Below are 11,724 nucleotides of genomic sequence, written 5' to 3' on the forward strand. Positions count from 1 at the left end.
GTTTCACAATCCACGGCAGCCGTAAGTGGCACAAATGGCGTTTGGTTAGATGTAGATGACTACATCCGTGAAAACCGTCATCAGTACAATACGACTCTCAAAGATTATCTGGATCAAATAAATAACGTCAAGAACAGCCTGGAAGATCAGTTGAAAGTGTTGGACAAAGAAAAAGTGCTGCTGTTGAATACAATACAGGAAACGAATGAATTGATCGATCCATTGGAGGCGCTCAGTGCGCCTTCGAGGTATTGCGTAAAACAGTACCGCGGAGAAATTCCATACGCTACAACTGTCAAGTCTAATATTGAGAGCTGCATCAGCATCGCCCGTAACTCTGTGAGCAGTATTGTCAACGGACCCAGTAGTTATTATAATTTGTTGTCGAATTACTACAATTATGACTTGAAAAATGGTTTGAATAATTGTGTTAAGACACACAGCGATCTTAATTCTTTGAATTACACACTTTGCGTCACATCAGTGGTAAGTAGACGTGGGCCTGATATCATATGCACCAGGATAACTATAATGTTTCTTTTTAGATTTCTAAAGTTAACACCTATACCATCTCCAATCGTAAGAATTTTGCCACAGCAATAACGTCCTCAATTTGCAGTTTAAATAGTTATATCAATACTGCTGTGAACTGTCTATATTCTCATTACAATCCTGGCTTGACATCGATCGGAGCAGCCACTCGCCTCATTCGTGATTGCCTTAATGGGTATTTGGAAAATGACTCCCAAAACAACAACAACAATGCCACCATCTCCAACGGATGTCCGTATGTGATCGACATGCCGTTAGAGGATCTGGATTTCAAAGATAATTCTATATCAAATAAAGTGCATAAAGGAAACTTGGATTGTGTGGTACTAAGATTTGTGTAAATCAACAGACTAACACACATCTTTGCAAATATCTCGAAATGGAACCGCAAAAAGGACGAAGGGAAATGTACATATCTAGCTTTTAGTTTCGTTTTAGTTTTTTTCTTTTAATGGTCTTTTCTTGAAATAAAGTGAGCTTAAATACACATTAAAATTGTATACCAGTAACGCAATCAGAAATATCTAAATCTATATATAGTAGAATCCGTTTATAACGACTCCGCATTTAACGACCGACGGCTTAAAGCGACGTAAAGGCAACCTCCAGTTTAGTTTTTATACAAATTACTATAAAAGTACATCCGTTTAATACGACTCCGCTTTAAGCAACGCGCTTTATGAGTAAATTGTACGGTTAGAACGACGACAGTCTTCGAAATTCAACGAAAATTAGAAAGTTCGCACAACCTGTTATGCAGTGACTAAACTTCGATTTGTCTTTTTCATTCGAAGTTTTTTTTCGACAGAATCGGTATCGGTCAATACAATAGCACCCGCATTTCAACCTTTTAGACAACTACAAAAAAATTTAACCAATTTGCACACAAATTTCAAACTTTTTCTCAGAAATGTTAGAAATTTTTTGAGTACGCAGTTTTATAGCTCGTTCTATTTTATTCTAATAATAGGCATGTTTTTTTTTACATGCATACGTTTCTGCCCTTAAAAATTGTATGGAGCTCTAAGCGACAAATTTTGTGTGCGCTTATGAATAGTTGTCGATAAAATCAAAATTACTTGTTTTGAAATGGAAATTGTCGATGATTCTGTTTTTTTTACACGTTAAGTGTAGATGTATATGCGCGTAAAAAAACACAGCTAAAAATTACCGTTGATTTTTTTCGCCGAAGGTGTTGCGGATTTCTTCCATATACAAGTAATTTTTAGGAAAAAAAACGACTTAAAAAAAAATATATATATATATTTCATGATCTAATGATCGGATCTAAACCAGATCAGTATGGCACCACCTCTGACACTACCTTTCCGATGCAAAAAGAATTATCGAAATCGGTTGACGTGGTCCTAAGTTATGTTACCGCATAAAAAAAAAATAAAAATCGGAAGTCGGCTAAAAAATAAATTGTGCTTATTCGTTATATGGAAGCAAATGCCACAAAAAAGAAGGGTCCGGGTTCGAATATCGAATACTTAGCTGAAAATTAGATTTTTTCAAGCAGGTTCTACAATTCACTTCCGAGTGAGAATCAACCTCTGCCAATTTGAATTCAAAGCGCATTTGCTTGAAATTCACTCAAAAGTTATTGATTATAAATTTTTGGATAATGGGCGTGGGGCCGCCCGCTAATGACCACAACGTGTGTCTCGAAAACCGATTTATCAATTTCTGCCAAACTTGGCGAACTTAACAATCCTTGTTACGGAAAACAATTCATTGAAAAGTATTCAAATCGGTCTAAAATTACACCCGCTTCCCATATAACGGTAAATTTCAGAAATACGAAAACTCCAAAATTTCAATAACTTCCGACGCTAATTTACTCCAAGTATATACTTACAACAATCTCTTAATAATAAATAATACTGTTATAGACTTTTAGGAATTGAACGTGGCTCCGCCCACTTTATGACTACAAAGGGTTTAATCGATTTCTACCAAATTTGTTCACTTATTTCATTAAGTCTAAGCCTGTAATTCGAAAATGTTTGAAATGGAGAAAGGGTTTCTTAATTTTTTAGCTGATTTCAGACTTCTATTGTTCATTGGAAAAGTAATTTTATAGACTTTTTGGTAAAAAAAAAAAGCTGGGAGCATACGAGAACGTTTCATTTTTTCGAAATGTGCAAATTTCGCACACCATGCTCAATTTTGTCATTTTCTATGGTGTAAAAGTTACACGCACGCATTCTGAAAGATTTCATGCATTCCCAACCTCATGCGAAAACCATTAAATTCACGACTTTTAATAAAATATTTCATACAACGCTATGGTCACTCTAATGTACATACATATATACATATTGCCTGCATATTCTATCCTTGTCCATTTACAACCAACTCGATAATCCATTTATCTAGATCAGTTCATCTCGCCAAGATATTTTTATTTTAAGTTTGCACTGCGAATGAAAAATTCAAACTTTAACGTGGAAAATGTTACTCATACGCCACGTATGAGTATCTACGAGCACGACCATCTACGATATGGCGTGTGAGTAATATCAAATAAAACACCTCTTTGAGGTAAAATTTTTTAGTGACGAAAGCTGAACTAGAAACATAAAATCTATGATATCAATTTCGTGACGAAAATTATACGCATTTTTTATTCATACGAATCGTTGCAAAAGTTCTGTTTTTTATTTTGTGTTTCTAGCAGTAGAATTTCGCAGCAGAATTTCGCAACGTTCCGAATAAATACAAAATGATTTTCCGTACGTTTCAAAGGCAGTTGAAAATGCGTATAATCTTCGTCACGAAATTTATATCGTAAATTTAGTGTTTCTAGTTCAGCTTTCGTCATTCGAAAATTTTACCTCAAAGAGATGTTTTATTTGATATCAATTATTTTGGAGTAGCAAATTTAAAATCGACGAAAATACAAACAATAATCTAAATGTTTTATTTTTCTCAAATGAATTGCTAAAACTATTATCTAAATCTAAATTATGTATTCAAATCGATGTGTCCATTAAAATATTTAATTTTTCGAATACGGAATAAAGCGAAAAAGAATGAGCATATCCTTTGTATTCGAAAAAAAAAAAAAAAAATATGAGAAATGATAAAAACGTATCAACTTGGTACCAACTTTGGATACAATTAGCAACTTTATTCGCCTGATTGCCTCGTAGTTTATTTTTATAAAATTCCCGAAATCTCTATTTTCAGCAGCCCGATTTTTAGTTTTCAGGCGATAACGTTATGACATATTTATAATTTATAAACAAAACAATAAACAAAAGATAGCGTTAGATAGCTAGTTTGAAGACCCTTCTACTGATATCCACATCAATGACATGGACTGAGTTGTGCGGCCTCAGTGGTAGTTTAAAAAATTGCCTTTTTTCGATTCAAGACATCGTGGAACAAAACCTTCTTGGTATTTTTTTGTACTTTAATTCCTGAAAGTTTGAAAGAAATTAAATGAAGGTACGTACAGACGCCACATAAATACATACCAAAGCATCTCGTAGTGGAGAGACGAACCAAAACACATTTACCTCTATATCTTTCCAACTAGTAGCCGGAACATAATATATAAGGAATCGTTTGAAAGGTACTGGCCTATAGAATAACACTAAATAAGTTGGGTGTATCCACATGCCCCCCTTAAACCGGCAAAAGCAAAAACACGTTTTTTGTTTCGCAACACTTTAGCCTAATTTTTAAGAATCCGGTTAATCGTTTATGAAGCTTGAATACATTTTCTGGACACACTTCGTGTATATATAAGCGAGTAATTTCAGCATGCTACTGTGGCTGCTTTCGTCACTCGCGCGCACTGCCGTGCGCTGTGATAAACTTTCAAAAGTCGCTATAATATTTATTGTACGTATTTATACAAGTTCAAAAGTCTAAATTTTCTGATGAACTTAGAAAAAACTGCAAGAAAACGTGGTAGTTTCGGTGCCTAGTTGAAGACGTCGTAAAAAAGAAGTAGACCAATCTTCATGGAAGATGGAAGAGAAAACGCGAAAAGCTAAAAAAAGCTAGCTATGTAAAATTTACTGTTTCAAAACTCGCTATATTAATTTCTTATATATAAAGTTTGCAAAAACTACCATACTGCCATTTTGTTTTTTTAATGTTATTAGGCTCAAGTTTATCCAAATATTCAGATAATAAAAAAAGATACAATTTGGATTTTACTTGCTGTTGTAGACGTTTTTATACCCGAGCGCACTTGTGCACAAGGGTATTATAACTTTGTTCACATAACGGTTGTTTGTAACAGGCAAAACGAATCGAGATAGATATAGACAAATGTATACATAAATGATCAGAATGAAAAGAGAAATCGATTAAGCGGTGACTGTCTGTCCGTCCGTCCGTCCGTCTGTGCACACGATAACTCGAGTAAAAATTGAGATATCTTAACGAAACTTGGTACGTACACTTCTTTCTGGCGTAGGACGGATGGTATTGAAAATGGGCGAAATCGGACTGTAACCACGCCCACCTCCCATATAACGGTAATTTCCAGAAATACGAAAACTGCGATATTTTAGTAACTACTGAAGATAATTCATTCAAAATTGATATTTACAATAATTTTCAGACGAAAAATAAGAATATTATAAATTTTTGGAAAATGGGCCACGCCCACTTATGGTTACATGTGTATACCTTGGTAACCGGTGCACCGATTTCTTCCAAACTTGGCACAGATGTTGGCATACTAAATGGCCGAAAATTTTTAAAATCGGACAATAACCACGCCCACATCCCATATAACGGTAATTTAGAGAAATACAAAATCTTCGATAAATCAGTAAATATTAAAGCTAATTTATTCAAAATTGACGCTTGCAACAATTCTTTGCCAAGAAATACGCTTATGGTAAAATTTTGAAAACGGGCGTGGTACCGCCCACTTATGATCACATATATGTATATCGGTAACGGTTCTACCAATTTGTACCAAACTCTTGTACTTGCCACACAGAAGCAAAGCGTTGAAAATTATTGAAATCGGACTAAAATTACGGCCGCTTTTCATATAACGGTAAATTTCAGAAATGCTTGAAACTTCAATATTTCGAAATTTAAGGACGCTAATTTACTCAAAATTGATACACCCCGGCTTACCATGTAGCGGTAGCTTTCGGAAAGGTGAAAAACGTATATTTAATACTTGCGCCGGGTATTTAATGTTCGGCTCCGCCCGAACTTAGACTTTCTTACTTGTTTAATTTATGGCTTACTATTATAAAATCACATAACGCTGTTTGCAAGTCGACTACTCATTTAAGCTCACTTTATTTCAAGACAACATTATTATAGGATATCTGCTAAGAAGTTAGATAGATTTGTACATTTCCCTTCGTTCTTTTTTATGGCTTCATTTCGAGATGCTTGTGTATGTATGATTTTTTTTGTGTATTTATTTAAACAAATCTTATTTCCAGACAAGTCAGGCTTCTAGCTCGCAACTGATTTCCTACAGTAGTATTATTTGAATCCAGATCCTCTAATTGCATGTAGATCACATTCGGACATCCGTCGTAGATGGTAACATTGTTGTTATTGTTTTGGGAGTCGTTTTCCAGATATCCATTGAGGCAATTATGAATGAGGCGAGAGGCTGCTCCGATCGATTTCAATCCAGGATTGTATTGAGAGTACAGGCAGTTCACAGCTGTATTGACATAATTATTTACACTGAAAATTGACGATGTTATTGCTGTGGCAAAGTTCTTACGATTGGAAATGGTGTAGGTGTTAGCTTTAGAAATCTAAAAAGAAACATTATAGTTATCCTGGTGCATATGATATCAGCCCCACGTCTACTTACCACTGATGTGACACAAAGTGTGTAATTCAAAGAATTAAGATCGCTGTGTGTCTTAACACAATTATTCAAACCATTTTTCAAGTCGTTATTGTAGTAATTCGATAACAAGTTATAATAACTATTAGGTGAGCTGACAATACTGCTCACATAGTTACGAGCGGTGCTGATGCAGCTGTCAATATAAGACTTTACAGTAGTAGCGTATGGAATTTCTTCACGGTACTGTTTTACGCAATATCGGGTAGGCAAGCTGAGTACCTCCAATGGATCGATAAATTCATTCGTTTCCTGTATTGTATTCAACAGCAGCACCTTTTCTTTGTCCAACACTTTCAATTGATCTTCCAGGCTGTTCTTGACGTTATTTATTTGATCCAGATAATCTTTGAGAGTCGCATTGTACTGACGACGATTTTCACGGATGTAGTCATCTACATCCAACCAAACGTCACTTGTGCCACTTGCGGCTGCCGTTGATTGTGAAACCACGCCAGCAATAACTTGGAAGGCGAATAGTGCGCTGATAACTCGTTTTGCGAACATCTTGAGAATTAACTATGAAATGTATTGAATTCTCGCGATATATATAGCGAAATCTTGAGCTCCTTGTATATTGATTTTCAAATGCGAGTTTTTCGTATGATAAAAAACCTTCCATTATACTTATTGCAACGAATATGTACACAGGCAAATGTTTACCTGAACATCTATCTGCAAATATGCATATTTGTCTGGAGCGCATTCAGCAAAACGGACAGCTGCTATTAATGAGGATGTTTATTTATCTATATATGTGTACTAGGGTGGTCCAAAAATGCATGTGAAAATGTAAATGCGGATTGTTTATGCCTCACCCACTTCTATACCGAAAAAAGGAAACGTTTTTTTTATTCTGAAATCAAAAAAAAATTAGAGGTCGCTCAAGGCGCTCAAAGTCTTCTATGTATTTTGTATGGGAAAAAACAACTTTTCGTAGAAATGGTATAGAATTCTTGAAAATCAATATTTTTTGATCGGAAAAAAAATAAATAGGGGTATACTTTTTTCGATATAGAACAATCCTAGGGGCTGAAGGCATTAAAATTCCGACTTTACTCTTTTTGGACCACCCTAATGCATGCGCATTATATTGATAGTTTTCTACGCTTTAGAATTGTAGGTTTAAAAAAATATAAACACCTAAACGGTCGCGTAGCAAATGATGAATGCAGGAAAAATGCAACTTAAAACAATTGATAATAAAAACATACATAATAGTCAGAGAAACACCAGATGTTTTCAAAACTTTAGAACAAATTAGACATGCTCTGCTGAAAACTCCCCTTTTAATGCACAGTTTACGTCTAGCGGCTGGCTTTAATAAGTAAAATTAATTCCTGCATGAATTGCGGCACATACAAAACCTTGAGTAATGGCTGCTGAAATTACTAAGATATCATTTCCAGGAGGTATGGTGGATATATATGATTTTTTGAAAGAAATTAGTACAGAAGTTTATACATGCATCCGTTGCTCATTTTAGCGGATTTCGTCGTTTTTTTCTTCTTGCATATTTGATAATTGTGTGCATAGGCATGCCAGAGGAACTTGGATTCCTAAAATTAATAAATAAAACATTTGGGCTTCTGTACGCTACTAACAAACAGCAAATAGTTTCTTATGACAAGAAATAACTTCGAAGGTTTGCCTGCGGAGTTGAGGGTATTACAATTCGGCGCTTACATTTTTGCCAAGTGTTTGGCTGAGCTTTTCTTCTTGTCGTTTGCGTGTTTTTACTCCGCCTCCGGACGGCAAATGATTATTTCGAGAAGCTTTGTCATGGTAGTAGTATATACTAGCTCTGATCCAATACTTTTCCTGAAAAGTCCTGTAAAACTGTCAAACAGAAAAATTACTCTCTGAAGTGAGAGTAAAAAGTGAGTAACAACAAAAAGTACGGGAACAAAAAAACCATTTTTCCTGTAAAAACGTCAACCTGTGATTGCTTGACACTTTTCATGATTTTACCAGAAGAAAAAGTTCGGTTAAAATCTTGCAACTTCATTCTCTACACAACTCTCCAAAAGTCGCTCTCATTTACAGGATTTTGGAGGATTTCGGAGTACGGGAGCATTTTTTCTGCAACTTCCTGCAAGTTCGTGTAAAATCCTGTAAGTTCATGGAGTACTGGATCAGAGCTACTATAGGTCGTGACCGCTATTACGAAAACCTTTTTGCGATGTTTCTCTCACCTGGCGTAGAACCTTGGTCTTATAGAGTATCTCTTACCACTCAGCTATGGAGAGTAGCATGAATAGCACAAAAAAAAATTTAAGATTAACTTAGGTCTCTTTTTATGCGCCTTTTTTATGCGGTTTTTCAAACTATTTTTTCGCAGTAGCGATTTTGCGTTTTTGAGAGTTTTTGTTACTTTTTTTCAGTGTGTAAGAGACAATGCTTCTGATTAATAATTTGTCTTTGTATTCTTACATAATTCATGTATTTATTGTAGTATTTTTTTGGTTAAAATACAGACAAAATTTTATTTCCTTTATTAATGTTTAGTTTTACATGGAATAATAAGTGTTGAAGTGAAAAGTTTTTTTGCTTAATAATGCCTCACTGGATTCTTTTATGCGGTTTTTTGGAATTTTTTTTTTTAATTTAATACATGCAATTTCTGAATATATGCGGTTCTGGTTTTTTAAAATGCTGAAGTGCATCCCCTGCTTTTGTATGAAAGTAAAGAACTTTTTATGTGAATTTTTTTGTGCGGCATTCTGAGGAATGCATGTACCGCATAAAAAGAGACCTAAGTGTATATAAATAATAAATTTTGTGTAGGGAAAAGTAAATATTTATCTAGATGGAAAGTAATCTATTAAACTGTAGGTAAATTGTGTTCGTTTGTGTTGTTTGTCGTGCCAACTTATGTCAATATATGACGCAGTATGGACCGTCACCTATTGGAAAGCATTACCCAGTCACTTTGACTTCAACAAACCACAGCATTCACAGCACAAAAGGTATTAAAAACCCATTCGTGCAATAGAAACTGTCAAAATATGCAAAAATGTGCCATTATGAAATAAAATATGAATTACAACGTAAAACCACATATCTGAACGATCAGTTGTATGGGAGCTATATATTATAGTGAACCGATTTCGATGATTTTCAGAAATAGTTAAGGTAGTATCGAAAAACCGTCATGTACAAATTTTTATTAAAAAAACTTTAAAACTGAGGGAATCATTAAAAAAAAGTTAAAATTAAAGCAAATTTTCAAGCACCGATATCTCAAAAACTGGAGCTAATTTCGCAAAACGTGGGATGCCATTGAATTAAGAAGATCCCAATTAACTAAGATCAGCTATCAGAACCTTTGCCCAGAAAAAAAGTTCAAAACCTGAGCACTGTGTTAAAAGCGACGAAAATTTCACCGTCAGAGCTCTAAAACTTCCCTCCTAAATATCTCAAAATTTTAACGTGGTGCGGATTTTCTGAAACGACATCGTAATCTAGAGGCCAAAACTAAGTTTATATGTTTGTTCGTTTAGCTGTGATATTTATTTGTGCCTCGCTATTGTGTAATGAAAAAATAAATATAAATATGAACAATCTGACCAGTTCCTTTGTGTATATGTGATTTTGCATCCCTTTTCATCATATGGCGTCGACTGATGTTAACTTAAGGTCTCTGTTTTACTGCCTTAAAATTGTGGCGAAATTTTTGCAGCGTTTTTTATGAGTATTTGAGTGTATTGAGAATCGGCCAGTCTAAAATGTCCTTTTCTTGTAGGAACATTTAAAAAAAAAAACTTCCACCTACACAAATAATTTAAAAAATGTAATTACATATGTACATACATATATACATATGTAGGTAATATAAAGATTAGCTACTTCATTCTGGATAGCCGAGACAATAAGCATCTTTTTTAATAAAATTGATTATTTTCGATGATATATTATTTATTTTTTTTAAATACATACATACATGCGAATTTGCAATGTACATTTAAATCAACGGGTAACTCGCACGCATTGCGATACCTCCATAATTGACATGCCGCGGTATTTTCATATAACCATCCATACCCCAACTGTGACCCCATGAATTTTTCAATATCCAATAGTCTTTATTCGTAACATTGTCTCGTCCATAGCCCACAAGAAGCATCGCGTGATTCGATTTGTGCTCTTTACATGCCTCATCATCGAAAATACCTTGCCTATAGAATTTCTTACGAAAACATTTCGCATTAACCTTAACTGCAATTGGGCCCACCGTGGCTGCAGCAGCCTTTAGAGCATTTTCATCGTTTGGCATTAGTTTAACAAATCCTTTGCTCTTCGTCACAATCGCAGACACATCGAACAAACACTCAGGTCCTAATTGCGCACGATATGGATACACGGCGGCTGAGTTAATACCTCCATTGTCGCGCACATACAAAAAGCTGCGTTCTTTGGTGCCACCTCGACAGCCCTTATTACCGTAGGGAATGGTGCAGTCTATTAGATTTTGCTCTGAAAGTGAAATAAGTTTAGAGGTTTTGCGAAAATATTGTCCCTCCAATGCGCCAGTAGTGGTAAAAGCCCAAGCAGCCCCGCAAAGATCTACAAAAGAAGAGAGAAAAGAAGAAAGTTTGAGAACATTTATCGATATAATCTATGGAGCACGGTTGAGACAGGTGCCCTGCAGAAAATCTGACTAGCTCTGAACTAGCGTAGAATTAGACTTTTTGTCGACAGTCGTAGTTCTAGCTCAATACCCAAGCAACGCTTTCAACTATCCAGTTTTATACGGCGATGTCATTGGCGGTGTCAATTGACGCCCAGTGCATTACTTTGGAACCAGTTTTTTACCGGTTCCGTTTTGGACAGTTTTTTATAAGGAACCGTTTTTAAGATTCGTATTTTGGATATTTTTTTCGTTTTTTCTTTCCTGTTACAGATACACGCAACAATTTAAACTCTTTAAATTTGAAAACTCACAACTGCCTTCATCGCGATTTGAACTCGCGACCAACGATGCTTGAGTCGGAGGTCTTCTCGCTGAGCTACCCGGCAGTAAATTGCGCTTTTTCAGAATTAGCGCAAAACTCTTTAATAGGCAGTTCTGGTTCTCGATCTATCCCAACGCAATGCTTTCAACTGTCTCCTTTTACATGGCGTTGTTCTACGAAGTGGAAATTGCCACCTCTGCAGAACTTTCGAACTAGTTCTGAACAGGTTCCATTTTTGACAGTTCTGGATAATTTTTTCTTTTCTGAACTCTTTCCATTTTGGACAGATCTGCGACAATAAGTTTTTTATGAAAACGCTTCTGACTTTGAACATCGAATTCGCAGGTTCGATCCCTGCTG

At 35.3% G+C, this 11,724-nt stretch overlaps 1 protein-coding gene across 1 annotated transcript in view; it reads right to left on the reverse strand.

Moving 5' to 3' along the window:
• The window catches only part of LOC118737552 (cathepsin L1-like), a gene marked incomplete in the record, with an annotated part of 35,750 nt that overhangs the window by 20,723 nt on the left and 3,303 nt on the right, over positions 1-11,724 (reverse strand). The window contains 1 exon segment of the mRNA XM_036468128.1: positions 10,378-10,975. Within this exon segment, the coding sequence (XP_036324021.1) occupies positions 10,378-10,975 (598 nt within the window).

This window comes from Rhagoletis pomonella, unplaced genomic scaffold (genome assembly GCF_013731165.1).
Source record: "Rhagoletis pomonella isolate Grant_MI unplaced genomic scaffold, Rhpom_1.0 Rhpom_scaffold_00004, whole genome shotgun sequence".
Lineage (NCBI taxonomy): Eukaryota > Metazoa > Arthropoda > Insecta > Diptera > Tephritidae > Rhagoletis > Rhagoletis pomonella.